This window comes from Ascidiella aspersa, chromosome 1 (genome assembly GCF_963924565.1).
Source record: "Ascidiella aspersa chromosome 1, kaAscAspe10.2, whole genome shotgun sequence".
Taxonomy (NCBI): domain Eukaryota; kingdom Metazoa; phylum Chordata; class Ascidiacea; order Phlebobranchia; family Ascidiidae; genus Ascidiella; species Ascidiella aspersa.
Window position 1 is genome coordinate 28,904,093 of NC_139447.1, and position 25,275 is coordinate 28,929,367.

Below are 25,275 nucleotides of genomic sequence, written 5' to 3' on the forward strand. Positions count from 1 at the left end.
ATTAATGTCGCGCCAACTTATTTACTTTGTTGCTAGAAGAATATGAAAATCTAATCGTTTATACATATTTCAGGCGGCGTATTAATGTTTCGGTGGACGTTTGAGCCGAATCCTTGGAACACCTTCGTCGACCCTGGTTAAGAACCACTTGTCTGGGGTTTGCTAAATTCCAGGAATCGAAGATTCGGCTGCGACACTTAGGCTGATAAACATAACATTTCACGTTGTCTTTAATTCGTGTTTAAACACTTGCGTGAAGCATATATATAATTTAATCAGCGAACTGGAAAATTGAAAATGTTGATATAAAACTGCATCATACGCTATGGTTTTACTAATAGCATTACGGCAATTTATGCAAATAGTTTTAATCACTAAGATTGTGGAATGCCCAGAGCAGTTTTAATGCCCAAACAGGGTTTTTTAACCGGGGTGCTCGCATCCCCCAAGGGGTTCGAGAACTGTTCCAAGGGGGTGCTGGGATGCGGATTCAGACACAGAAAATGTATCACTGTAATTTATTTGTTTGCTTAGCTAAATCTAGCTCCATTTCGGTATTTTGTTACTGTGTTATCAAACAGTTATTCGTATAAAAATAAAATTACAATGATTTTGTTATTTAAGCAATACAAGAAGGGGTGCGAGAATCGGTTTGTGATTTGAAAGTGGCGCAGCAAGGAAAAAAGTTAAGAACCACTGCCTAGAGACAAATGTAGGGCACCTTTTCTAAAATAACGAACAACGATTAGCCTACTAAAAAAGGAAAAAGCAGCAGTCGGTCGGCAAAAATGTTTTTGTTGTAATTTTTCGACAGTTACACAAACACACGCAAATGCACACACGGGGGCGATCAAACCGCAAGCTAACACAAGGCAAAGATCCCACAAAAATAATAAATAACTCACAGATCACTAGCAGCAGCAGGTGTACCAGGCATTTTGAACCTTTGGCGGCAAGACTGATTAGCTTTTTACAGAATTAAGGCTTTTTCACAGGATTTGGCGAACTAGAACTGAATGCGAATTGGCGTTAAGGTAAAAAAAGCTGTTTATTTCATTGTTGTTCCAACTTTCTTTTTATTTACATGCCATCGGTTTTAGAGGACGAAATAATAATACATGTATCTTCTCCAAAAAAGAAAATGACGCAAAATGGCACAAGTGGGGAGAAAGTATTCACAGAAAAGCAAAATGTGGTTATTAGTTTACCATGCATAAAATGGAAAGAACGATACAACTGGTTGTTATCAGAAATCAACTTCTCGAGTTTATTCCCATTATCGAACCCTAAAATACATCACGCCGGAACTTCAAGCGAGTGCTGACAAGGCTTTGTTAAATGCATAATATATATATATATCGACTAAGGTGAAGCATAGGTGTGTTCGAAAGGACCTAGTTAAACGCGACAATACAAAACCGAATAAGTGTGACCAAGTCGCTAGTAATCACACGTACAATTCGTGTAGTTTAGCGTGGTCGACTTACGGAACTACCGACAAATAAGAAAAAAATCTAGTTTTTACCGCCAGGTTTATAATTCAAGCCGAAATTACGCGTGTGCAAAATTTAACAGCTAAAGCGTTGTATTAGTAGAGTGACGTAATGTGAACAATTTGCAACATAAACAGTAGGGTTGTTCAAAAAAACACTTTTTTGTCAAATTTCAGTGGGGACCCCCTGGAATTGTTAGGTTGCGTCTAAAAACCCCCTGTTTTGTACGAAAAATGGCTTTTTAGCACATTTTTTTGAACTTTAAATAAGTAATTGATATAATCGTGTGAAGACTAAATGCACTATTTTATTAATTTGATGTCATGTGTGCTGCATCTACTTTATTTAAAAATGTTAAACTCTTTTTACATACAAAACAGCCTATCAAATGTTGTTGAAATATGACATTTGTACCATGACTACCCACTTTTTTACTGCAAAACATGTTTATTTATATGGCTATTCAATTGCAAAGTAATGCAAAAAACGAAGAAAAAATTTTTTTTAGGGGGAGGACAAGTTTATTTTTTTCAAAAATTTTAGCCCAAATCTGAATTTTCAAATTGACGTAGCACGGTCAATACTGAACCAAACGTGCTCAGATTTGGTTTTTGGGGTTTTTAGACGCAACCTAACAATTCCAGGGGGTACCCACTGAAATTTGACAAAAAAGTGTTTTTTTGAACAACCCTAATAAACAGCTTTGCGGACTCTAAATGCAACCGACGTCAGAACAAATTTCTTCAAATAAAGGTTTCAACTTTTGGAGAACTTTTTCTGTTATAAATCAATTGAAAAATACTGGTTCACCAAATGTACAACGTAAAGAATTCCCGAACAGTATTTAGACTTAAGACTAGAGCAACCAATCTTCGAAAAGCAGTAGTTTTCACTTTTCGAAGTTTTCAATGTAGAAAATTTAGTAAAACAGTATTGTAGAGCAACCTTTTTAAGTGAGAAAAATGCAGTTGAAATTTAACACCAAAAATGTGGCACAACTTTCTTTAAATTTAAGATAGAAAAATTCAGGTTTAAGTACTCAAATTTCACAACGCAGACAGGTTTACTTCGACAATAATTTAAAGCAAACTATTTCTTTTTAAAAATAAGTTTAGAAAATGGTACCTTTGAAGCAATCGGATTTTGAAGCATACAAATAAATGTTCAGAAACCTATTTCCTCTGTGTGTCAAATACATACTGAAAAAAGCGCAACACATTTAGGGGGTCGGGAACTTTTTGAGATAGAATTTGCAGCCAAACACCCTGAACAAATATTTCTTTTACAGTGTCCTATAGTCAGAGACGGTTTCACAGTGCCTCAATCACGTTTATCGAATTCAAAGCGCTGGGGTTTTTTACGACTATCCCGATAGAATCTCCTGTTTTCTCTGTTTTAAAGTAAATGTAATGTACTTCGTTTTTAAGTAACGCTTTTTGATGTCGTGCTTTCTGCGTTGTAGTAAAATACGGGTAGAAGAACGCAAGAAAATTAGGAATACTTACCAGAGGAAATAGTGAACAACCGAATAAGCCAGGGTTAACGACTGGCCAAGGCTAAACAAAAAAAAAAACTACACTGCGAAGTTTTTGTTTCCTCAGTTTTTAACATGTGCAATTTTCGACGTAAAACAAGAACCAATGCTCAAAACTACGTATTCAAAGGACCCGGTCAATAATTCAGCCGTAAACAATTAACACTTTCAAAGAGATTTAAGAGATTTAACAACATGCTTGATGTAGCACGACAAGTCGTTCGCAAAATGATTATGTCAAAATCAAACAGTTAGATTTTCCTGGAAAACCGTCATTTTTTTCAACGCCTTCTCGTACCAACAAGCTACCAAACTACTCAACGTAATAAACACAAACAGGAAAATAAACGAGAAAAGAACTTGGTGAATGGCGATAGCCTGTTCGTTTTTCAGGTCAATTTAAATGGGTCCAAATCGCGTGTACCGCCCGTATGACTCCAATGGTAATTTTTAGTGCGGTGGTGAATAAACTGTAGGTAACTACCCCAAATGGTTAATTTGAATATTTTATGGGGTGTAATCACTAGGTAACTGCTATTTTTGCCGCTGAATGTCATAAAGTAATATTCAATCCTTAAACCTTAGAAAGCATAGTATTAGGTCGGTTAAGTTTGTTTATGTACATCAAAACCTTGTGAATTTTAAAAGGGGCAGTTGAAACGTGTATTTAATTATTTTATAGGTAACGATGCTAGTTGTTAAGAATCACTGATCTAGAGTTCTGCGCGTGGACCACGCGATGTGGACCGGAGATAGCGTGCGTCAAATCGACTCAAACAACAGGTGGTAGAAAAATCATACTGAAACTTTTCCTCCATAGATTGTCTTGTGTCTTTCCTGCAAAGCACCTTGCAGTTACGTATGATGTTTACGCTGCCAGTCCTTGTCGAGATTTCTAACTGCACACGAACGGTGCCGGCTCCATCCACGTCGCCAGACCCTTGGTGGCCATCTCCTTGTTTATGAGGATCACCTGGGAACCAAGGTTAAACAAATCGTTAAACAACTGTCGATTCGCCGCCATTGCAATGTACTGTACACGTTTGTACATGTTTGTGTTTTGTAGTGTCGGCTTGGGCCACACACGACACTTGTAAATGAGGTTTTTTTTAATTCAAAATATTAGCCGAACTATTCTTAACACTAAAGGTACCAGATAAAAACATTTAGTTGAAGAAGAAGAATCTAAAATGGTAACACCCATAAGAAAAGCAGTCATAAATTTATGCAAATAAGTTGTATAAATTGATTTTACAAAGGAAAAAAACATTTACGAAACTCAACGAAAAAGCGACTAACCACACCCTCCTCCTCAAAATGACTAAAATCCCTAAAAACATTGTCTAAAATAGGCAAGCATATTGTTCTTGAAACATCCTATTCAAATAGGCATGAGCAACAGAGCAACGCCAAATTGTTGCAATTCCAAAAACACAGTCCATTCGATAAAAAAGTCTCACTACCGGGTATTTTTAAATTATTTCAATCACGTTACGGTTACAAGACATGCCTCGTTCCTGTGACATTTGAACAGGTGAATTCTCGGGTGCCCGTCGGCCCGGTATCCGGTCACACGGGCCTGGAACCTTCCGTGCTGCAGCATCTCTTGCAGCTTGTTGACCGCGTCCTCACAAAACTTCTCGTCTGCAATAAAGTTCCTTTTGTTAGTGCATTTCGAATTTTCGACGGTTCTACAAACCATTAAAACACCACTTGTAATACGCTACCGTTGCTGGTTTGGAACTGTGTTGTTTAATTACAGGCCTTGGGGCATGTTTTTCAGTTTCAGGGCGAATTAACCCAATAATAGTTTAGTATGTTTTAATAATCCACCATTTTGAGAAACATAATATATATTTCAAAAGCATTGCATCTCCCGACCGAAAGGAATTCATTTAGACATCCCTGTGATTTAAAGAACACCTATCTTACCATTGTACTCGCGAATTGGTTAAGAAAGGCGATGTTTGTCTTTTGAAATCTCGCGCTTCCTTTATAATAATGCTAAGTGGCTTTACATTGGGGAGACAAGACAAGGCGGAATGTTATAACTCTTGCACAAGGTGGCAACAATATACATCACTGATATTTTAGGAAGTAGATTTACCAACAGGTGGAGCAATGCTGTCGATGTAACACTCGGTTGCTTGGAATGGAAGTGTCACAAAGTCGGCCCTGTTGACAGTAAAAATTATTTAAAAAATTTCGTATTTAAAAAGACAGTACAACATAAACATTGATCTAGATTACTGTTGCAAAAGCGAATGTGTAGTAATCAAAATACTATGTACAAAGTATATCTTTCAAGCTATAAAAACAATTTGTTTCACGAATTTGATAGATCAACTAAACTTAACTGTAAATCACCAATATTTCCAATACCTGATTTGTTTTAGCGATTTTTCTGGAACAGTCGCATATCCGCCATAGTCCATAAATTTAATGGTGACCTCTTCGGTCTCTTCAAAGAAGCGTACTATCTGGACCCGGTACCACAATCCTTGCTGGTGAACAGCACAAATCAGACCAACTGAAAAAGTAAACGTAATAGCTGCTTGGAGCATAATGGCTGGAGGTTGTAGCAAGACCTAGCGAGAAAATCCAAGCCCATACAGAAGTAGGTATCATTTTGAATGTTTTGAATACCTTTTATTATTTTCAACATCATGGTTAAAGAGTTGTTCAAAACGTTCAAAATGCTACCTAGTTCTGTATGGGCTTTAATATTCTTACTGCGTAATAGCTCTTGTTTGTAAAGAAAACATTACTAAAATCCATGCGGAGTAGTTTGCGCTAAAAAATAAACACAGTTAGCTTTATTGTTTTCAAGAAAAAAAAGGGTTTATGGTAATAAAATATTTAAATAGTTTCCACCATCAAAAGTTCACCACACAGATCATGTTGAGGTGATTAACAAACAAAGCCTTTGTTGAAGATCTGACGAGAATTTTGTGATGGTAATGACTAATGAATAATAATATATGCAAATTTTTAGACAACAGTAACCTTCATTGTGTTAGCCAGTATGAAGTATTTAAAAAAACAGAACAATGTGTGAGGTTTCCAACAAAATGACAGAATGGTTAACATAAAATTTTAAATGTGAGTGAAATTTATAGCAATACTAGAAAGGGATCGTTGCAACATAACCTGATGTTGGGCCAATAGTTTGAGTATAATGCCCAGTTTTGTTTATGCTAACATATATAAAAATACAGTTAGGGCAAATACCTTGAACAGGATGGGGTACATCAGGGGTTGAAGGTTCGGCATAACAAACTGACATTGCCCGTTCAAGATTGGCAAGAGCATGAAATGTTGGATGTGTGTACTGCTGAATGAACACGCAGTCAACGTTGGCGATTGCAGAGACAAACACCTCCACTGTGATGCCATCGGGAAGTCGAAGCTGTGTGTTGAAGAGCACAAATCTTGTTTAACTGAAGCAAACTTGTTCGCCCCAAACACACATTTAGGAAATTTATGAGGTTTAGAAGAAATCTATGAAGTGCAGCCAATTTTTTAACTTAATCAGGTAGTCCTTTAAAAGTGCATTTTACAATATTGCAAGCTTATATTTCATAAACTGGGAACATCAACATTTTGTTTGATTTTTTTTAGAGGTGATTTAACAGATAATGGTTATGTATTTATTATTCCTAAACATTGTTTTTTTTTCTTTTCGGCACATCCAAAAAAAAGTTTAGCTCTGTATTCAGCAAAAAATTACTTTGAGTTTATGCAAAGTGAAGTACAAAAATGCCACATGGCAGGCTTACTGGGATGAAGACAAATGTGCTAATAAGCAATCTATTGCTTACTTGACAAATTGAAACAAGAGAACAACAGGGCCACTACATACATGGGTTCCATCACAAGGGAATCATTAATCTAATCAAGGGGTAAGGGAAGTATCAGGATTGCATCCTGTGCTCAGCTAAAAAGCAGGTTGAAAACGGTAATAACTTGCAGTATTAGTGCATTGGGTCTAAAATTTAACTTTATTTCATAAAATATAAATATTTTGTCCATTTTTTAAATCATTGTGCCAATTTTTTATTGCTAATATTAATTCTAACATTTTTCTTTTTGGTGAAAAGCAGCTCCCTGTTTATACAGAATTTACAATTCACCAAGATCAATTATCTGTTTACCGGTTCTAAGTTGCATTTAGACGAAGTAAGATGTTTAATTAGCTAACACTGGATAATTGCTTCAATTAGAGGGGAGCTAAAATACTTTAAGATATTTTACTGTTGTAATACCAGCTATAAGAGTTTGTGATATTTCAAAACCTAAGACCTAAAGCCTTATTTCCAAGCACAATAAACAACAAATCTAAAAGACACACAACCGTCACTGTTTCAATTCAACTTTCTCAAAAGAAAAAAAAAACTTATTAGGTGGACAGGTTTATGATGTTTTTTGAAAATAAAAAAGGTTGATTATTGGAAAAAAATATTAACTCGGAAACACGCTCCTGCTTAACTTATTTTCATTTTTTATTCCAAGACATAATAATGGACCACAACTGGAATATTGCAAATTTAAATCATTTACCATGTATATATATATTTAGGATTTGGGTTTTACAATTACATTTTCAGACCATTAGCACAATTAGAAAAATAGAAAACCAAGATATCTTAACAAACCTGTGATATGTTGGTCACAGGGTATGCCGGAGGTGGGGTGTTCATTGGCGAAGACATAGAGTTGGGTGACGATACCGCCAAAGTGTCGCCGTCAAAGTGATTCAAGGAGATGTCATTAAACCTTCGCTTGATCCTGCTCACACAGCTTTCCACCTCTGTTTGTGTTCCTAAGAAAAGAGCAAACTTTTTTACCAAAAAATGCTTGTATTTTAAGAAAAAACACTGAGCTACCAACATGCGTAAAACTTGTGTATTTTAATTTGATTATTTGGTTTGATACCAAATGAAAAACCTAGGAATTACGGTCAACAGTTGAATACATATTTCATGTCTTTAAGCTTCTTACCACATATTTGCAGCACTTGAATATCTTCTCTCATTGGTGCCTCGTGGACGTAAACATCAGCGCCAGAATCCAGCTTCAGTTGCTTAATATTCCTACCTTGCTTTCCAATAAGCAAACCAACACGCTCCTGCAAGCAATTTAACACTTACATTGGTGCAGTGTTGTAAACAATTTTGAAATAACTAAATTTCCTGTCAAGTAAGTAAGTACAATAACTTAATTACAAGTTAAGTCCTATTGAATAAATAACATGTAAAGTACCAGTCAAGTCATTACTAGAGTCAAGTTCTTGCAATAAAAATTAAATCTTAAACTATTAAAATTGGGTAAACTTTGTACAAATCATTGACATAAGTCATTAGAACACTGCATTGGCTTAACAACAAGCAAAATGTAATTAAAAAGACAACTGTTAGAAAGAGAGATTTTGATGGTTTTTAATTAGCTTTAGATAAATACTATCTTTTCGCTATTTTTTTACCGATGGAAATTCGACGAAGACCTCTATATTTCCATTTATTTCAACACCGTTGGTTTCAAGGTTTGATAAAACATTTGGTCTTTGAAAGGTTCGCTTGCGTTTAGTGGTGATTTCCTCATTGGTGTCCTCACTGGACTCACACTGTAAAAATATATGCATTGCCATTTAACATTTGAATTTTATTTTTTTAAATGCTTTATTTTTAGATTTCCAGTTATGCAAGCTTTCACACCTTTAATGAAGCTTTTCATAGAAGCATACACTGACATTAGAGTATATCACATAAAAATAACTTTAACAACCTTTTCTCATAACAAACTATTAAATACTTTTTAAAAAAAAATGTTTTGGTTGAAAACTATATTGAACTAATCCAGTTTTACAATACAAATGAATCAAAATAGCCGATAAAGCTATCATGGGAAAACCTACGTTGTTACAACCATTGGTGCATAGTACTTTTTGATCTCCCTTGCAACATTCACATCCACTGTCTTCCGAGCCGTTGATGTCCATTTTCTCTACAACAGCCATCTCTAGCTTCTTTTTGTCAGCTTGCTGCAATCCAGGATCAATGTTGTTATTGTTGTTTGCGTTTACATCTATATCTTTTTCACAGGAACTGTCATCATCATCCAGACACAGGGTATTGTCAGTGGTTTGCGACTGATCTTCTGTACTCATTGGTGATTCTGAGCTTGTCAACTCATGCTGTTCACTGTGATTGAATGATCCATTGGTGAGAGAAGAATCAATTTCAGATGCCTGGTCATTTACTCTGCTGCTTTGGTCTTCCGCATTTGAAGTTATATCACACTTGGCCTTGTCAGACATGTTCACTGCATCTGAGATGTCTTCCTTTGAACAAGTTTTGTCATGTGTAGAGTCAGCATCCTGAGAAGTAGGGCAGCTGTTGCCTTCCACAGGTACCGTGAATCCATTGTTTGTCTCTGACACACATAGTTTTGTATTTGGCATTAGCGGCAGTTTGAGTGTTTGCTCGTCTAAGTGTCCCCTTATTAAAGTAGATTTTTTATCGCCAGTGCTTTTTTCTGTATCTGATGTGTTGCCATTTGTGATGACAAAATCTTCTGCAGATGTGAGGTTAAGTGATGTGTTTAATATATTATCGGATTGTTTTTCATTTTGCATTTCCGCAAGCAAAGCACTTTCAGGTAATACCTTGGCTTCACACAAATCTTCCAAAACAGATTTGGCTGAAAATTGTTCATCTTCATTTACATTAAAAATGTCATCAGATTTGTCTTCATTCCCAACAGGTGACTGAGGGGTGGCAGACCTCTTTGAAGATGATGCCTTTTTGTAGATCCACCAGCACACTAGCAGAGCCACCGGAAGAGTGGTTGCTGTGATGATGAGATGTGACTGTTGCCACTGTTTCATTCTTCAAAGCTTCTTCTCAAGTTTATATAGAAGCTTTATCATAAAAACTGGGGATCCTGCATACTCCCGGAAATTCAGAATTTTCAGCTATTTCTAGAAAGATTTTTTCACATGCAGTAATATCTGAAATGTTTTACAAACTTTTGAAATTAATTGAATTCAGTTGGTGTGTTTAAGTTTCATTAATTTGATTACTTTAACAATCAACAAGATCTTTTAATTGTGACACTCATTAATTATCAATGAACCAGTTTTAATCAGTATTTAAAAAAGTATTAATTCATAAAATTCATTTATTTGTTTTTTGTTCTGCAATTTATTGCTTTTATATCTGGGAATAACTGCAAAATAAATTATAAAAATAACTATAAATTTTTAGATATACACTAAAAAATCTCTTAACAAAATTAAAAACAAAAATATAAAAAATACTCAAAGCCATACTGTCCTCATTATTGAAAAAATATTGTAGAGCAAAATGTAACAACATATAAAAAAATATATTGGGATTTTCTCAAGCCAAAGAGAGTAGATTGACATTATCTTTGTTTCAATACAAACTTGTGTCCTCTTCGGTTAATGTGACTGAGAAGTAAAGCAAAACATCACTTATAAAAGATAGGATGTCGTTCTACTCAACCTTTTTGTCTTTAAAAATCATTATCAAGCTACATTACAGATCTGTGCATATAGTGTATATGTAAAGTATTTAAAAAAACCCTAAACATGAGCTCATGCAATTTGTTTTATTGATTCTACGGCAATTAATAACTGTACATTTCATGGCGATGGTCTAGAATCCTACCACATTTATTTTAACACTAACAAACGAGTTGTCAAAGTTAAAATTCTAATTACCGCATAAATATGTAAGAATACCCACCCAACCCCAAACTCACACCCTAAGCCAAATATTGTTAGCAATATAAACGAAAATGGGGTTTGATTTTTGACCAGCGCCCATTATTAAACATTATATACAATATAACATGCTTATCACAAGAAACCTAGTAAATTAAATACAATATTACATTTATTACAAGACTTACAACATTTGATAAAAAAGTATAAACACCTAAATGCCTACTTAAGAACCTAGTGGTTAAACAAGCAAGATGCCTTATTGCACTAAAACTACAAATCAAAATAACTGTTTAATTTAAATCAAATTAGTAAATTGTAATATAATGTTTAATTAGATTTTGAAAAACTGCAAACAATGCCTAAATTATAACAATAAATAAAAACATTACTAAACTATATATATACATTAATTGTGTTACAAGCACATGTCATCGATTTTTATTCAAAATTAACTAGCACTTAAAAACGACCGAAAAAAAGTCTTATTTTTCAGCGAAACTAATCATTTACGAATTTTACGCTTTACTGCGCTAAACGTAAGGTAGGCCTGGATATGGTAGTTAAATTTGTCACGTTCGCCGCATGTTTGGGTCGGCAAGGTCACACATATCGTACCATGTGCGTCCCTTGCAAACACGAAAAAATGGAGGCACCAGACCGAAACATCGTTGAGCAGGTTTCTTCGAAAAACGCGCACCATAGAAACAAACATGGCGAGACGAGATATTGGTTTCTATGGTTGTTTTCTTGGCAAGAAACTTTAAAATCAAAAAGCACTATTATGGACTACTGAATAATTTTTTTTGTTAGGTTAAATTTAAAGGTTTTGCTTAATCCGTTTACTACGTTAAAATAAAACGTATATTGTTCCACCAACGCCTATAGGATATTATTTATAGGCGTTGGTTCCACTACATATATCGATTTTTATATTAATTTTTGTACTTTGGTAAAATTCCATATCATTTTACCTTTATAATTATTTTATTTAGTGCTTTAATATTTGTAAACACAATAAAATAAAATCGTCAAATGATATAACGCAAAATATTCAACTGCTAACTGCATTGCTGATTTAAAGTAAATTGTTTTTAAACAATGCCAACCATTATGATCAAACAAATTCTGTTTGGTATCATTAAAAATACGTAAAATGTGACACTAAAAAAAACAATTTTACATATTTTCGAAAAATTTGACACGACTTAACAACAGAAACCACAGCAAAGAATCATGGAAGGGAAAGAAGATTTTAAGCAGCGTCTTTCCGAGAACGCCGAAAAGTTGGTGAGCGAGTTCTTTCCGCGCAAAATTACCGAGTTCGAACAAATGCTGTTAAAGGACGATTTCAACCTCGGCAACATATACAAGCTAAAGGAATCGACCGACAAATCTCTGCAAAACATTCACCCAGTTCCCGAATCGGGAGAAACCCCGTCGTCAAAGGCTGACTTCGATTGCAACGGCTATATTATAGGACTGGTCGAACAAATCAAGCCGGAGATTATCGGTCTCCTCGAAGCAGTTAACACAGTCAAAGTGTGGATCACCCTGCAAATCCCGAAAATCGAGGACGGCAACAATTTTGGCGTCGAGGTAAGTTGCCTCAATACATTTCTTACGTGTTAAAACCGCATTTTTTAAAATCAAATTTTTTCTCGCGAGACGTTCTGTGGGCTTTTTTTTCTGTGGGCTTAGTGTCATTCTATGATTTATTTTTGTAAAAAAATATAGTTTGACAATTAATTTGCATATTCATAAAGGTCGAGTAGGTCGTCACCATCTTGATTAAGACGTTTTGGTGTTAATTTTCTCGACCTTTTAGGCTTTTAAATTCAAAAATGTTGGTCTTGAAAGGTTTTATTAAAAAAACAAGTTTGCTGGTCGACTAAAAGTGAGCTAATACATAAGCTCGAAAACATGGTTTATATTTCTAAATAAAAGCGCGATATATCTTCCTAAAAACAAAAGCATATAGTGACAGTTGAAATGAAAGTCTATTTCTATTTATTAATGACAAACTGTAACTTAACGACCCTTGTTTCGTTGTTAGCTAAGTCGAATTTCCCATAATTGTTGTCTAAGTCCCTTGGCTCGATTGCATCTACATATGTGCTTACAGCTCGCATTGTTTTTTTAACTATCATACAGGTCCAAGAGGAGACGTTGGGCGAGCTGAAATCGGTTGAACAGGATCTGCTCTCGAATCAAGAGGAGATCGCTGGATACTTTCTGTCCCGCGCCAAGGTGGTGGTTCAGCTGCTGAAAAAGCCGGGAGTCAAGGACTACGCCCGGTTCGTAGAGGAAGAAGACGAAAAACAGTTCGTCAGCCTCCGATTGATGGTGGCCGAGCTTAGGAACTGCTGTTCGTCCATTTACGACCTGATCAGCAAAAATCTCGACAAGATCAAGGCGCCGCGGAGCTCGAACGCGATGTCGAGCATATATTAGAAAATAAAAAAATATGAAAACAATTGTTGCCTGTGGAAATTTGCAGATAGGCAATGGTTACTCTGTGCGCAGTAGCATTATTTGTATAACGTGGGAATTGTTGAAAGGCGAAGTGGAAAACGAAAAACGTGATTTAAAAATTTATTATTTTTTTCCTTGTAATTCAGCCACCAAAATAAAAAAATAATTTGTTCGGATTTATGGTCACATTGTAAACTTTTGTAAAATACATTTTTATAAGGTAGGGCCATTATTACGGAAAATGATGCTTTATTATGGCTAATAAAGCACGATATAACAAGGCTGAAATTTTTTATAAGCAAAAAAAAACAAAATCAGGCATTAAAATTATTTGAATTATTAGTTGAATAGATTTACGGCTACTGTAAAATTCATATAAGAAACATGATGTTATGTAAACCTAAACTCCATGCTTCGCGAATTAGATTTATTTTGCACGCCGGTTATATCAAGAATCTTCCTTTTACTATTCGAGAACCGTCGACAAAACCAATGTACTTTTACACGAATACGACTAAAATGAAAAAGGATTGCTGGCTTGTTCAGGATTGTATCACATATTACGATAAATCAGACCATCTAAGACACTGATAGGCTTGCACACAATTAATTCTGCTGTTTTATTCCGAATTTATTGAACATAGAGATTAAACAAGTTCATTTGAAGTATCCGCTAAAAGCCGCTGTGACGTCACACAAAACACAAAATAGTAATGGAGATCCGTAAATTGCGAGAGTCGATTACTGCTAAAACAGGCGCTGAACTAATTTAAATCGCAATTCGCAGCTGGTTTGATCGAAAGGGATATTATTTGTTTTCGTTACAAACCCCGGTACAAAACAAATATGATTATGGCGACACTACGGGTACAACAATATACGCAAAGTGACGTAACACTGGACGAGGGAAGAAGGCATTTCATTTGCCCCCAAAAAGAGGGCTTTGGCGGCAAGGCGAAACAGACCTGTGTTTTAATCTCAATAGCGAAGAATTCATGTCGAACAAATAGAATAGGAAAATTTTGGCATCGTACAAAAGGGTCATCAAATAAGGGAGAAAAGATAGTTTGTTCGTTTTTACCTGCAGCCAAGAGTACTACTATACGCGCCTTCTCGCAACTAGATTCCAGAAATTATCGATTTGTTTTACTTTTTTAAATAATTCATTGCAACAAAGCTAGGCGAAAGCTGCCAAAGGGATTCGTAAAAACGCGAGTTTTTTTACACACACATGCAAGCAAAGCAGTGACTTTTACAGACACAAAAATGGGAGGCGAAAAACCTGTCCAGCGAGTCCGCGAACAGCAACAGCGTAGATAAAACACGTTACGCACAGCAACTGGTATAATACAGGGGATTATGCGACGACGTAAGCTACGTAAGACGCGCAGATCACAAAAACACGATTGTAGAACGAACGGCCGATGACTGACCGCCGGCTGGTACCACACAACACGACATAAATACATACAAACAAACAAACAAACAAACAGCGACAGGCTTCTGCACAAAAAAAGTATCCTGTTTATTTACAAGCGCCCGCTGAATGAGCTGACCCCTTCAGGTTACGGGCGTAAACGGGGGTATTGAAACGAGGCGTCCAGGAAAAGACGACTCCCGTTCAGTTATGTACAACACAGCGACTTGCTACCCTTCTTCCTCGTCTTCGTCTTCTGTATCTGCCTCCTCCAGCCAGGTCAGCCAAGCGTTTACCTGTGACACGAAGGGTGTGGTGTGGTCATGGTAAAGTGTAATAAAGTGCCTAACCAGTGGAAATTGTGGGAGTCACATTACAAACAATTTTTTGAATATTTTAAAGACAAAAATAAAAAGAGCAGGCAACAGAACACATATTTGTTAAAAAAGCGCAAGTGGAGAAATTGGCTCTGGGATAGAATCCTAGAACTAAGTTTTTACAGTAACGAAACGAGTTGTCAAAATTGAAATTGCAAGAAAGAAATAAATGTGGGAGAATAAATATAATAATAATACTCAACACACCCGAACCCAAACGCCAAATCGCACCCTGACCCAAACAATGTTAGCAAATAACCCCCCTCCCAGGCTAAAAATCTGGTAGGATTCTATAACAGCCCCGAGAAACTAAATGAAAGAACGCTGCGTACCTGAAAGAGGGACTTTCCCTTGCCCGGAAAGTCGTCGTTGACGTCTTCCTTCCAACGGAGGAACACCTCCTCGTCAATCACGTCCTCGTGGTACAACAGATCGAACATGCGAAGCATCAGACCTGAAGTTAGACGCCCCGTTACTTTACTAAACATTGATATTTAAGGTTAAAGCTGAAGGTGCCATTTTTCGTTTTTTTAAGTTGACCGTTTCAACACAGGGTTATCCTAAACCGGAAATCATGCACAGAACAATGGCAGGTTAATATTTTTGGAGTTGGGATTCCAGAAGTAGACGATTGTTTTTAGCATAATCAGTAAATGAAAGGGTGAACAGATAATCAAGGACAATGTTATCCTATCCAATTTTGATAATAATTCGCGAAAAACGCCCAGAAAGAATTATGTTAACTTTATACCCTGGGTTTCGATTTATAGCTTTTATTAATACCTTTGTTTCCTTTCATTAATAGAAAAATATTGTTTAACTTGCCTTTTAGTAAATTTGCACAAATGTAATAATAATCACCAACATCGAAAAATCAACCAATTGTCTTACCCTTGGGGAACTTAACGCCGTGGCAAAAGACCTGGACTGCGTAGAGCGCGCGCAGCTGCAGGTCCGGCTTGTCGTGAACGAACTTCTGCAGCACGAGCTTGATTCCTTGCAGCAGCTGCTTCTCACGCTCTTGCGCCACCCCGGGGCCTGTAGTCTGAGCGTCGTCGGCCGCCGTAGGCGCCAGGGTGCTGTTCTTGGTGACGTGCTGGAGACAGCTGAACGGCAGGAAATAACCAAGTCACGGCTTGTTTTATGACGTAAAGAAAAGCTTTAACGATTTGGCAGCACGATAATCGTGTAGTTTGTCTTCACTGCGCATTTACATAAAATCAAATCACTATAAACGTTTGTTTTCAAATTAAAATTAAGGTTCATTTATTACAAAGTGTTTAACATGTTATTGATAGTTAAGAGCTCAAAGTTTTGACAGTCCCTTAATTTTTTTGAGTGACATATGGTAAAAAATGTTACGTGTCACCCATAACATGTTGCTAACTCTGACAAATATAACACGGCTTGATTAAGACATAATTCACATATAATAGTAACTTTAATATTTCTGTAAGCATCCATTTTAGCTAGAGTGACAAATAGAAAACAATACATTTGGCCAACTCACATGAATACACATATTATATTAGGCTTTTAATAGTAAAAAAATATTTTTATCATTTTATAAATCTTGCAACAATACTCACCGATTCTAAAAATTCTAAAAATCAACAAACAAGACACCTAAAAATGTGTGTTCAGAAACCAAAAGATCTACCTGGTGACAAGAACACCGATGAAGTCTGGGTCGGTGTACATCTCAAGCGTCACATTGTCCTTGATCCAGCGATAGACCACTTGCGGTGTCGGGTCTTTATCAAGTTGCACCCCGAGTTTTGCCTCCATGTTGAGCAGTGGGAAGAGAAAGGAAAGGTTCTTCGTTTCCAGGATCTCCAGCATGCTAGCTTTGTTTTGAGACACCTCTGAAAAATGGGGACGGAACAAGTTTAAAAAAATATGGTGAACTGTGGTTTATTTAACATAAAGCAACAATACAGAGAATTTCACATAAATATAAAATGTTAAGAATGTGTTTGGAATTTAAAAAGATATACTCTGCGATTCATACTAAATCCAATATGATAAAAGAACTGCCCGCCCACTGAATAAGCTATGCCAGGTCACATGTAGTTTTCCATGCTCAAATAGCATTTAGGGCAGGGATGGGCAACATTTTTCAAGTCGTGGGCCAAAACAAACTTTGGAAGGTCTTTGCTGGCCGTTAAATTTTTACTGTGTAGACTTGGTGCATTTTATAACAATCGCATTGACTGTTTTTGATGCTTTTCTTAGGAAGAAGTGTTTTAAAGAGCAGTATTTCTACAGGATATATAAGACAGCTGAATATTTGTATTTGGGCCACCACATAACCTGTCATTCATACTTAAAAACGACTTTTACTAGTTGTGCAAACCGAATATTTGAAAAAGAAGATATCTCCTCGCCCTAATGCACATTAGTGACGACAATGACTTCGAATGGTAGCAAAACAGTATAGACTTTCTTGTCTCAGTCAAAAACAGTCACTATAGGTGGGTTATTTTGTATTCGTTTTTTAGAGACTGATGATGCCGTGATTGGCGAAATATATTTCTCTTTTATAAACTAGAACCTATAGTGACTGATTTTGACTGAGACAAGAAAGTCTATACTGTTTTACTAGTTGTGTTGATACAAATTAGAGCTGTTACACAGTGTTGCAAAACAGAAAAAATGACAAAACAATCTACCAATCACTGAAATGTTATGCAGACCCAGAAACAAAATTACCATACCTGGCATCATCTCGATCATTTCCAACTTGCTTTCCTTAACAATCTTGGCCAGAAACTCCCGATCTCGAATCTTGGCGATTTGTTGCAATGTAAGCAAAAACAATGGAAAGTGATATCCTCCACGAAGCCTTGAAGCCACGTCGGACAGACTGACCAGATCAGCGACAACTATCCTTCCAAGCATAGAAGCCATCAGCGACTTGATCCTGGGCGTTTCTTCTTCCATGAACGAAAGCTTTTCAAAAACGGTGGAGAGTGCCTGATGTATAATAAAATCATCAAATAATTTGAATAAAAGCAACCTGATAAAACATTAATGACTCTTTTAGCAATATGGTACTTTTTTTCAATGAAAATATTAACTACATAACACAAATATTGAAATATTTGATACAATCATTGAAAAACTAGAGCACAAGTGGCCTGATAAAACATAAACGACTCTGACTTTGACTTTTAGTAAACAGATATATTTTGTAATGAAAATATGAAATGTATAACACAAATATTGGGGTGGTTGATTATGTTTGCTTTAAACCTAATATATATATATATTCTTTCAAGGGCTTATAAGTTTTTTAAATGTAACAGACAAACATTTTATTGGAAAAAAATGGCACATTAATAAATACCAAAAACATGGGACTTATGCTTTATGCTTTTATAAAACTAAACTAAAATAAAAAATAAATAAAGTGAGAAAAACAATTTAAATTAATGAACCTCTTGTCGATGTTCTTTGGAAATGATTTTTTCTGTACTTAGGTATAGCACGACACTGCACACTTTGTCACGGTCAGCATCTGATCCATTTAGGGAATGCTCATAAAACATAGCGCATATCAATCCTCCATGCCTATAACAAGTTAAAATTTTAGACATAAGCTCTAGTAACAGCATGTAATTTTCCACTGTGAATCAGAGTTAAATTTGAATATATATATATATCATTACATAGCACTGAGTTTAACCGTTTTCATCAAAAACAGGCTAAATGTCTCATACAATATATCCAAGAGAAACATGTAAACTTAATATTTAGCATTCATGACACTTGCTGAGCCAAAACCTACCTTGGGGGAATTTTTGCGTCTTTTATTTTTATTCCCCAACTGTCAACATTTTCTTTGACAGTTTGGTTGATCAGATCAAGCACTTCTTTGTCTGACAAGACGGCTTTTTTCACTTTTGACTTTTCAAAATTTGGGTTAGAGCTGGATTTGCGTAATGGTTGAGTCTACATAGCAATTTAAAATAAGTTGTTTGCAAAGTACATGTAAAAGTTTTAACTTTTTTTTTTGATCAAAAACTCAGAAATTAAAACAAATATAAAGATCATTGAGGGGTACCTCTCACTTTATTATTTCATCATTGTTTTTAGGAAAACCTTATTTAAAGTTTGATAACTTTTAGAAAAAAAAATTATTGTTTGTGGGGGGTACAGTGAGTCAGTGACAAAACACTCTATTAAAACTAAAATTTTATGAAAAGCAAGAAATGTTTATCTTTCGCCCACATGAAAGTTTTTTTTACTTAACATTTTTTAAGTTCAGGTTACAATTAAGTTTTCAAAAGTACTTTTACTTGCTTTTAGAAAACATTTCAACATTGACAATACACAGAAGGTTAAGGATATAACTTACTTGCGCTTTGTCGATAACATGTTGATATGGGGGTTGAAATGTGTCTGCAGTCGCTGAAATCATGGGGGTTGGTTTTACAGCAGGGGGCGATCCCCGGAAAGTTGTCTTGGGTGAGAAGCGACTGGGGCTGTTGTCCTGTATAGCAGCTGAAGTGGAAGGACTGTAGAGAGGCTTGAAAACTGGCCGATCAGGCTTTTCTGTTTTGAGGGTGAGATTTTGAACCACTGTAGGTTGGCCTGCAAAACATCAAGAAGAAAGCATAATATTTGGCAACCAATGCGAATCATATTCTTAATAATAAACAAAAATAAATGTTAATGTGTTTTTATAGCGTTTCACATTTTGTATAAACTGGTGATTTTTTTGTAATTTCAATAAAATTTAATCGATAAAAAATAGAAAAAACTGTTGTACTTTAAAATGTAAACTAAAGAAATGTAACATATTTGTTGTTAACTGTTTGTTGTGTAACTGCTAATTTTATTCAGATATATGCGGTGGTTAATTGAAGTGTTTCTCAAGCTATGTGTCGCGACCTAAAATTGGGCCGTCGCTTATTATTGTAAGGACGCCGACTATAGCAGTTCACCTGATTAGATTTATAACAAAAATTCTTAAAAAAATTAGAAAACTAGGGAAGTAATACAAAAACATGTCTTATATTAATAAATTTCTAATTCATTTATTCTAACTGTCTTATATTGAAAAGTTGAGTGAATAGGGCTGGATAGCGTGACCAAGATTTACTGTTATAGTTATGCTTAGTATGCTGGTCATGGTGGAAGAGAATAAGGGAAACATCGGTTTATTGTATAATTAAAATAAATTTTACCAATATTTGGGTTTGGAGGTGCCTGTTGTTCTGCATTTCTGCTCATTTTGTGCTTCTGAAAACGAGGAGGCAGTTCCCGGCTGGGTTCTAAAATAGGAAAAGTTATTTCAAATTAAAAAGGTTTTTAAATTTAAATCGCCTCATTTACATGCATTTTTAGGCAATACAAATAATCACATTTCACAAACAGCATAATTAAACAACACATTTTAAAATCAACAAGGTAAAAGTATTGTAGTAAAATCAAACCAAACTTACTTGTTTTAACTGCTTTAACTTCACTTTGCGGGGTTGCAGGAGAATTTTGACTATTTGCTGAGTTGTTCATTTGCATGGCCTTGGCAGAAGGGACAGCAGGTTGGGCAAAATTTTGATTGTAGCTAACTGAATAATAAGGGGGAGCCATAAACCCGTTGGAGTTAGGGTTGTACTGAACAGTAGGGGGCAAATGCTGCTGTCCATTGGCATAATTCATGTAGGGTGGTACAAACTGAGCGACTGGGTTTGGCACAGTGCTGGGAACAGGTTTAGCTCCTGGAGAAAGAAAAAAATGATTAGGAGATAGTGATCCAGTAGTTATTGATTTTGCATGTCAAACCTTTAAGTGGGCCTTCATGATTTATACATGAATCTAATAGAATAAAGTGCCAAGGGAGAGTAAAGTGATACCATTATGGATTTGTAAAAGATTTTGTTGCAAAGAATGATCAACATTAACAAAGATTAGGTTTAAGTTGAAAAGTAGAAGGTGAGGTGATAGCCTAATAATACACAATAACAGATTAAAATGTTAAGACTCATATGGACACTGTGAAGGGAACAGCAGCTACTAAAAAACAACAACTTGAAATTAAAATAAAGGTTAAATTTCATAAAATAGTTTCACTTTGCCATATTTTCATCCTATGTTTAGTAGTTGAATAAGGTAATTAAATACGAACGTCATTTTAAATGTTTTTTCTTAAAAAAGTAAGAGTAAGCCCATAATAGGAGAATCTTAAATTTAACTATTCATAATATTGCAGAATTAAACATACCGTTGGTTTTAGGTGGTATTGGACTGAAGAAATCAAACCCTTGGCCTGGACTTACAGGCTCCCCATTGCTCAAGGGTGCAAATGGCGGTGACAATGGGCCGGAGAAGCCATCTAAAAATTAGGACAGTGGAACATATCATACAGATTACACAGATCACGGCAAAAGTTAACAACAGATATTTGCATGAAAACAGGAGTCGTGGTGTTTAAGGTATTGCACATTATACATGCCAAAAACGCTTTGTAAAATCCTTAAAACAGTCAAAGAGGAGAATAATCACGTACCATAATGCTGTTTCTTAGACATAGGAAAAAATCCTAGGCCTGCAGCATTCTGATGAGCTCTTGTGGATCTCGGCTGGTGGTTTTGTCTGCTCGGCTGTGTGTCAAACAATAAGCTTGGGTGTTCTTCGCCTACTTCTGATCGAATCTGGCCCAGAGTCTTGGGGCCTTGACTAACGTGCACACTCCGTGGGACCCACTGCAAAAAAAGTCGGATGTTAAACTTTTATCAATTATATTACAGGTTGAAAAAGTGCTTCTCAAACTTTTTAGTTTTGTTCACCCCTAGCATATGTGCAGATGTTATTCATCCTTGTGTCATGATATGTAAAAACTATCTCATCTATAAATAACAGTACAAAATGACTTCGGTTGTTTCGCAAGCTATCCATTTCTGACAATTCACCCTTATTCACCCCTTTTGGTTGGTTCACTCCTGCAAAAATTTTGATCACCCTGGGGTAAACCATTCCCTTGATTAAGACACTTGGTTAAAACACAGACACCTAAACTACTGGATGGTGTTACCAAATAAACACAAAACAGTTTTGTAATTTTGTTATTGATGTGTAGCACCTACTACCTATCTTAATGTAAATATTTGTTAATTTATTAACCTTATTGTGCTCGGGAGCATAATGCTTTAAAGTTGATAAAAAATACTGGTCCTTTGTTTCAACTAACTTGTACTTTCTTTGTATGAACATTTTGTTTATATTAAAACCAACTATGGGCAATCAGCACCTTATTCACATCAAATATAAAAAACATGAATGATGTAATAGTTTAATTGCAATGTTGATAGATATGGCTACCACATACTTCTGAAGATCTCAACTCGATGACGTCTTGCAACATAAATCGAACCCTGGAAGGCAACTCTGAAGTTCTCTTCTGCAGTTTTGCCATTCGCTCAAAATACTGGTCCATTAAAGACTGGAGAAAGCAGAAACAAAAGATTGGCTACAAATCACTATGTAATAGAAAAAAGTAATCGTTTGTCTTTCAAAGTTACTATATGGACTATTATTGCATTAACTGAAGACAAAAACAATGTTATGTTTTGCGACCTTTTAAGTCAAGAAAAAAGGGGATAAGAGCTGTGTGGAAAGTAATGACTTTAAGCCATTAATCTAGAGATTCTAGAACGCAAAACAAAACGAAGGTATTTCAGAACACAATGTTCATGCCTAAGTGTTGTTATTTCAGCTTTACTCCGAGAAAGATGAGCATGAGTAAGATAAAGTCACCTTGGCTTTGCTGTGGTCAAGCCTCCGTCCACAGGTAGTCATTATCTGACAGAGACATTCAAGGTCCTCGGCAAGGTCATCCACCGACCCTTTCTTTTTCTTATTAATAAGCTGTTTGATGCACTGGTGTACAATGCTCTCATGCAGCAGGTTGAGTCGGTAGAGCTCGCCTGAAGGCAAAAACGCAAGTTTGGTCACTAATTGGACTGAAAATATGCCACCTCTTTGACCACCGAGAGAAAAAGCCTTGTTTTGACACATGCGATTAATATATGTATATAAAAGTTCTGCTTGGTCCAGCCATCTTCAATGCAAAAATATTTGTTGTAGGTTGTTCGGATCTCTATATGAATGGCATCACTTTAGATACAACAAGTTTAGGTTAAAGTGTTCCCTAGGTGTGTGATTTTCATTGAAAAGGTGCGATTGTTAATTCACTTTGACATGCTTTTGAATTTAATTTAAAAAAAAACACAATAACAAATAGTTTAACAAATACACTTGGTAATTTTTTACAGAGCGACTGCATGTAAAATAGACAATAATTGGTCCAAAAACGGGTCATAAATATACATAATATAATTTTTCAATAATAAACAAATGTTTTTTCAAAATTTTAGTAAAATCTTAAACTGAATAATAATTTTGAAAAACCCATTACAGATTTTTTGTTACTTTTGTAATGTTCATTTTGTAAATGAATTAGACCTAAAAAATTATGACTTAATGTGTAAATTTTTACAGAGTCAAAACAATTTTGCCTTAGATATAATTATTTAAACAAAAAAACACGCTTCATTTTAGTTTTGTGATTTACTGAGTTGTAAAGTGAACATTTCCAGTAAAAAATAAGCTAAGAAAATTTACAACAAACCAATTAGCGAAATTTCCAGAATGGGTGCTATATTCTATTTGTGTTTTATGTAGGATGCCACAAACAGAAGAGGTTTGTAACCGAAAATCCAGAATATGAAGTATTTCAAAAAAAAATACTGTTGCCATCAATAATGTAGGCAATTTACAAATTAAGCACACAACAGGTTGCTTACAGATGAATTTAATATTTCCAAGCATATGTTGTTTGGCTCTGCTTCTTTGGTCTTCCTCCTCTGCTGACAACAAATCCTCTTTCGAGTCAAATGATTCAAGCTTTTTGTTTCGATTTTCAAATTCATCTTGAAGCTTGGCAATTAGAAAACGACGAAATGTCTACAACACAAGATTAAGACTGATTGTCACTCTAGTCTAAAGCATACCATTTATCAAAAATAACATTCCTGAACTCTATAAATCCTAGAAAACAGTAGAATTAACTCTTTGACAGGAGCTTGAACTTTACTAACGACATGCTATGTTAATTTAAAATATATAAGCATATTACTTTTAAATAAAGCCAACCTAAAAACATTAATAAGTGGATGTAAAAGTAAATTTACATTAGGTTTTAAATTTGAAGGAGGCCTTCCTTGTGAAGCATTTGTTTGAAGGTCAAAGTTTGGTGCTTCATGGTACAGACGGCGACAGAGATTTGCATAAAGCGAACTGAATCGCAGCTCATCAATTGCTTTTTCATAAATCTGAGCAGAAGGAACAAATTTATATTGAACAATTTTTGTTGATCAGGATTTGTATACAAACAAGCACAACTTACCAAAATTACAATTCCTTTTAAAACAACTTTTGAGTCAATTCCGATGTTTAAAATTTCTTGGCAAAGTTTGTCAAATTTTTCTGGGGTCAATTTGTTTAAAATACTAAACAAAATAAATATATTAAACAACTTGGAAATAGAACTTGGAAATTTAAAATGCAAATAACCTTCTTGTTTTTCTGAATATGGTTTCGTTTCTATCAATGCACAAGACATGTCGCCGGGAATTTGGGGGAACCCATCGCTGCTGTTTCAGGGAGAGGTGTCCAAGTGAAGGACTAAAAGCAAGTAGTAAAATACATGACAATTTGTAATGCGTAATATTTATGTGAAATATAATTGATTGCAAGTTATGCAAAAAATTACTGCATGGACTCCAATGCTGTCACCCAATAAATACACAAAAGTTTGGGTTAAGATAAGCATTTTATTAATGTTGAAAATGAATAGAGTTATTCGAAACGTTCAAGATGATACCTACTTCTGGATGGGCTTTGATATTTTTATTAACGTCTTAAGACAGGTTTTAGTGTAATTCCGTGTTCCACTTTTAAATTTAGTGTTAAGTTTCAAGAGTTTAAGGAGTAGCACTCAAATACCAGTAAATTAAACAAAAGTTTATCAGAATATAAGACAACTTGAAGTAAATGTACGGTAGGGCGATGAAAGAATCTACTAAAAATGTACCTCAAATTTTCAGCAGGCGATTGTGTTTTTTGTCTCCCCTCACGTTGAGTCAGACCCTCGTTTTGTTCTTCCACTTTGTTTCCTTTTGTTTTACACTTTGAAGAAAATCTTTGTTGCGGAATGGTGAACGAAA

General features: G+C 35.3%; 3 protein-coding genes across 3 annotated transcripts; 1 reads left to right on the top strand and 2 right to left on the bottom strand.

Annotated features, from left to right (window-relative positions):
• Positions 1-736: 736 nt before the first annotated feature.
• Positions 737-10,032, bottom strand: LOC146169305 (uncharacterized). Its single transcript, XM_083383272.1, has 9 exons — positions 8,942-10,032; positions 8,510-8,650; positions 8,029-8,155; positions 7,683-7,849; positions 6,259-6,436; positions 5,410-5,557; positions 5,135-5,202; positions 4,538-4,671; positions 737-4,000 (listed from the first exon to the last, which is right to left on the bottom strand). Exons 1-9 carry the CDS (start codon positions 9,911-9,913, stop codon positions 3,923-3,925), a joined length of 2,013 nt encoding a protein of 670 aa, XP_083239398.1. The 5' UTR covers positions 9,914-10,032; the 3' UTR covers positions 737-3,922.
• Positions 10,033-12,010: 1,978 nt separating this feature from the next.
• On the top strand, positions 12,011-13,228 carry LOC146169306 (proteasome activator complex subunit 3-like). Its single transcript, XM_083390870.1, has 2 exons — positions 12,011-12,373; positions 12,929-13,228. The coding sequence occupies exons 1-2, from the start codon at positions 12,011-12,013 to the stop codon at positions 13,226-13,228; spliced, it is 663 nt and encodes a 220-aa protein (XP_083246996.1).
• Positions 13,229-13,862: 634 nt separating this feature from the next.
• LOC146169307 (eukaryotic translation initiation factor 4 gamma 2-like) lies at positions 13,863-25,275 on the bottom strand. Its single transcript, XM_083394927.1, has 19 exons — positions 25,143-25,275; positions 24,623-24,733; positions 24,456-24,558; positions 24,241-24,381; positions 23,854-24,013; positions 22,805-22,974; positions 22,377-22,490; positions 21,558-21,753; positions 21,273-21,383; positions 20,494-20,769; positions 20,236-20,322; positions 19,404-19,639; positions 18,834-18,997; positions 18,484-18,616; positions 17,761-18,019; positions 16,704-16,908; positions 15,935-16,149; positions 15,376-15,497; positions 13,863-14,962 (listed from the first exon to the last, which is right to left on the bottom strand). Exons 5-19 carry the CDS (start codon positions 23,876-23,878, stop codon positions 14,897-14,899), a joined length of 2,379 nt encoding a protein of 792 aa, XP_083251053.1. The 5' UTR covers positions 23,879-24,013; positions 24,241-24,381; positions 24,456-24,558; positions 24,623-24,733; positions 25,143-25,275; the 3' UTR covers positions 13,863-14,896.

What these genes read in the sequence shown, in the direction of transcription:
- LOC146169305 (XM_083383272.1), bottom strand. Translation starts at nt 9,913, where the DNA reads ATGAAACAGTGGCAACAGTCACATCTCATCATCACAGCAACCACTCTT. An exon ending in TCTTCGTCGAATTTCCATCG is followed by an intron (nt 8,156 to 8,509) that starts GTAAAAAAATAG and finishes AATTGCTTGCAG; the next exon opens with GAGCGTGTTGGTTTGCTTAT. An exon ending in TCAAGTGCTGCAAATATGTG is followed by an intron (nt 7,850 to 8,028) that starts GTAAGAAGCTTA and finishes CTCTTTTCTTAG; the next exon opens with GAACACAAACAGAGGTGGAA.
- LOC146169306 (XM_083390870.1), top strand. Translation starts at nt 12,011, where the DNA reads ATGGAAGGGAAAGAAGATTTTAAGCAGCGTCTTTCCGAGAACGCCGAA. An exon ending in GCAACAATTTTGGCGTCGAG is followed by an intron (nt 12,374 to 12,928) that starts GTAAGTTGCCTC and finishes ACTATCATACAG; the next exon opens with GTCCAAGAGGAGACGTTGGG.
- LOC146169307 (XM_083394927.1), bottom strand. Translation starts at nt 23,878, where the DNA reads ATGCTTGGAAATATTAAATTCATCT. An exon ending in GACGCAAAAATTCCCCCAAG is followed by an intron (nt 18,617 to 18,833) that starts GTAGGTTTTGGC and finishes AACTTGTTATAG; the next exon opens with GCATGGAGGATTGATATGCG. An exon ending in CCAAAGAACATCGACAAGAG is followed by an intron (nt 18,020 to 18,483) that starts GTTCATTAATTT and finishes ATTATACATCAG; the next exon opens with GCACTCTCCACCGTTTTTGA.